The sequence below is a fragment of the Sinocyclocheilus rhinocerous genome, unplaced genomic scaffold (assembly GCF_001515625.1).
Source record: "Sinocyclocheilus rhinocerous isolate Xijiao unplaced genomic scaffold, SAMN03320098_v1.1 scaffold1144, whole genome shotgun sequence".
Classification (NCBI taxonomy): Eukaryota; Metazoa; Chordata; class Actinopteri; order Cypriniformes; family Cyprinidae; genus Sinocyclocheilus; species Sinocyclocheilus rhinocerous.
The window spans coordinates 225,145-229,186 of NW_015654501.1; the positions used below are offsets into that span (position 1 = coordinate 225,145).

A 4,042-nucleotide genomic window follows, 5' to 3' on the forward strand; every position below is an offset into this window, starting at 1 on the left:
ATAAAATGCCCAGAAGTTTCAAACATTATTTTTAATATCACAAACAGGAAATAACTCGCATAATACAATGAAACGAATAACTGTATAGACCTACAACTAAATTACACAAGATTAATGTTTATAAAATGCTTAATATATCATTATAAAATGCATACATACTGTATATAAAGTATGACGTATTGTGTGTAATAAAAGCAAATTACCCCTTAAAAACCGTAAGGTGGCGCTACTCTGTTAAGAACGTAAGCTCCGCCCCTCACTTCCGGTTCGGTGGCTGCGGTTCTGAAACTGCTGTGGCGGCGGGACTGCAGCTGGATACTATTGTCCCCATTTGGAGATCTCCGGGCTGCAGTTATACCCTTCTCGTCGAATGCGGTCTATACATATCTATGGTCCAGTAGGTGTCGCTGTTTTACCTGTTTCGCGCTGAACACTTTCAATCACTTCCTGTGCTGCACATACATCACAACAACTCCAGCAGCAATGAAACTTGTACACTTTCACTTCTTCAACACTTGGAGACACTTTACAGGGATAAAAATCCACATGGACGAATAATTCCTCATGGAGAGACGCTGATATTCCCGCTGCTGGCTGTCCAGTGGTTATAAACACGGGACTTTTATTGTATGTTCTCTTTTTGGGCTAGCTGGTCATGCTAGTTAGCCTGCGACTGTTAACAAGATACACACAAATTATATCCTAAATATCTTCATTTTCATTGATGTGGATTGATAACAGACTCAAGGCGCCAGCTGCGCGATGTAAAAGTCATATAGTCGTATATGACAGCGTTTCTGCAGTTTTGTCTATGAATTATGTATGCAGTTTAATATTAGCTCACGCTAACTGAAATAATAACAGGGGAATTTCAGTTTTTTTGGAGGTTTGGATATGATTTTTGGGGATACACAGTATAAAACGTGTTTAATTCGGGGTTTATGAGTCATTTGAGGAACTCTTTGTTCGGGAGAGGAAGAGGAAAATGAGGAAGAGGAAGATGATGGTGATGAAGATCAGTTCAACAGGGAACTGCTGATTATAAACAGACACATTCAGAAAAATGCCTAGAAGAAAACAGTCTAACCCACAGCCTGTCAAATGTAAGTCTGGATTTCTTTCTCACTTCAATTCACAGTTTGACAGTTCTGTTATTTTTTAATATTAACGCCTGATTTTCATGTTTTATTGTTGAAATCAGTGTGATTGTGTTTATTTCTGTTGATAATTATTAACAAGAGCATAAAAAGATGCCCACATTCAGTCTGCCTCTAGTTATTTGATGACCTCATTCAGACATTTCTGGGTTTTTTTTAGTTTCTCTTGATCTTAATTTCAAATGTTAAAAATCAGCAGCATATATTTCATATTTAGAGAACGTTCCAATCCAGAGTCTGTCAAATGTAGGTTTTGCAGATCTCCTGATTTCTCTCTCTGTAGTTGTTCTAAGTTGGGCAGTGTCTTCTGCTTTTCTTCTGTGTTGCAATGATACCACCGATTTTCATGTATTTAATAATTTTGCTGTTGAAATAGGCCTAAGTGTTAAGAAAATGGCCAAATATCGACATATTTCGATATTTCACACTATATTTTAAGACTATTCACATGACTGACTGACTGAACTACTTATATCAAAATCATCATCATCATCATTTTTAAAATAAATAATACAAATAATTTATAAAAATGTATATATTGAGTCACTTCACAACACTTATTGTTGTTGTTGTTTTTTTAAATCTGATTTAATTAGTTTCTACTGTACTTTATTTTCACTCCCATTAACTTGCTTTTTGCAGTGCTTTATTATGTTGAAAAAATGCCCGTGTCCTTTTCTGTCAAAATTAATATCGAAGATCATGTGGGCTTTTATTGGAGAAACACAAGTCTAACCTTTCCTTTTGTTTGAAAGCAGCTCTTTTTAGTTCCTCATGAGCTTTTATATAAGTTCTAAAGGAAATAGTTTGACTAAATGATAGTTTCCAAAGCCCTTGTTTAATGTTGAGCTACGAGTCTTTAAGAATCAGCTCTATCTCAGTGAAAACATGTCGGCTTCCCCTCTTCTGTCGTCATTCTTTCCTCACTGCATTTCCTCAGGACAGACCCCTGTTCCTGCCGCGGGACCCATCTCTGACCCGACTCCCTCCTTTTATCTGCCGTCTCTCCACTGTTCCTTCCTCCTTCATTCATCCCTGACGTATTTCTTTCCTCATTCCAGAGCTCCAGTGCTGATAACCGTCAGTCTTATCACTGTACAAGTCTCTCAAACCCATTTACTGGATATGACTGAGAATCATTATCAGATACACTGCATCTAAGGCTTCTTCTAGAATGTGTAATATCTATAAAATTCACTAAATCAGAGAATGTTAAGATATAGTTTTCAATTTCCAATGGCGGTATCAGTAGAACAAGGAGCCTGATATATTGCTGCTATATGATGTACGATATGATTAAATTAACATTTTACACCATTTTACGCAACATTCACTCAGAAAATTGACTAAATCACTAAAATCTTCCATACTTCAGCCAAGCAATTACTTGACAAAATGTCTAAATGTAAAAATAATGTTATTAAATGGATGGATTAATAGTTTTAATTGGCCTAAAAATAGGATGAGACACTTGTTTTATAATAAAGTAAACTATGATATTATCGTTGACTGTGATGTTGTTTGTTTGCAGTGGGAGCTGAAGATGGGGCGGCAGTCGGCAATCAGGAAAACCTGGTCCTGGAGAGTGACTTCCTCCTGGGACAGGAGCTGGGCTTTGGAGAAAATGACTACAGGATCGTGGGTTTTGAGAGGGACTCAGGTCAGTGATATGGAATATGAATTACTTTAAGTCAGTTTACAATTTTTTTGCTGTACTGTTCCATACTTCAGCCAAACATTTGTGGATAGATCATTTTAATAGACTTTAAAAACTGGATGACCCACTTTCTAAGCTTTTGTAGAATAGCTGTTGTGTATAAAAATACACTTTACTAATTCGATTTTGTGAAAACCTTGTTGTATAGTAGTTATAATAATAATAATAATAATAGTAATAATAATAATAATTATTATTATTACTAGTAGTACTACTGTTATTATTAACACTAATGATAATAATAACATTAAGAATAATGATATAATTAATATAATACTAGAATATTAAAATAATAATCTGTTGTAGAATAGCTGATACAATAGCTTTGTTTTATATTAATAATGATAATAATTATTATTAATAATATTGATGATTTTATATATATATATATATATATATACATATACGTATATTTATATACTATAATATTGTATCAATAATAGTAATTAATTATATAGTAATTAATAGTAATAATTTATTATTAGTAGTATTAATACTAATAATAGTAATAAAATTAGTATACTGTTATAATATATCAATAATGATAATAATAATAGTAGTAGTAGAAGTAACATTTACATAGAAGTAACAACTTTTATTGTTGTTGTTATAATGTTATGTAATATTTTCAATAATAATAATAATATTATTATTATTATTGCTTTTTTTTATTAAGTATTTATATTATTGATGTCACAGAAACAAAAAACAACTTAAGGCCTTGCTTTACAGTGATTTTGTGATAAATGAAAACTGCATTAAATTGAAAATTAGGTTTTGTGGCTTATAGTCCATGTCAAGTCATCTATATGCTAGTGTACTACGTAACGTTTAGCCATTTTCTTCTGGGAGAACAGACTAGACATTTTGATGACCCTAATTTATTGTATTGTATTGTATTGTATCTCTTTATTTATTTATTTATTTTAAGTATCATGAAATCTTTGATATATACTTCCTACGTAAACAGTAAAGAAAATGGTTTAAAAAAAAAAAACATAACAGAGCATGTTGTGATCTCCCGATAGACTCCGTCACGGCTGACATGGGAATGCCGGTGTACGGCTTCAGCGATGAGGACTGTTCCAGCTACAACCGTCTCGGCATGGAGAGCGACTTCGAGGACCCACGAGACACGGAGAGCGAGCGGGAGGAGATGGGCCCCGAC

At 33.6% G+C, this 4,042-nt stretch overlaps 1 protein-coding gene across 1 annotated transcript in view; it reads left to right on the forward strand.

Annotated features, from left to right (window-relative positions):
* Positions 1-461: 461 nt before the first annotated feature.
* znf513b (zinc finger protein 513b) overlaps positions 462-4,042 on the forward strand; it is a 7,348-nt gene continuing 3,767 nt past the window's right edge. Inside the window, exons 1-2 of the mRNA XM_016523933.1 lie at positions 462-1,103; positions 2,689-2,817. Coding sequence (XP_016379419.1) covers positions 1,064-1,103; positions 2,689-2,817 — 169 coding nt within the window. The 5' untranslated portion in view covers positions 462-1,063. The remainder of the gene's footprint in view (positions 1,104-2,688; positions 2,818-4,042) is intronic.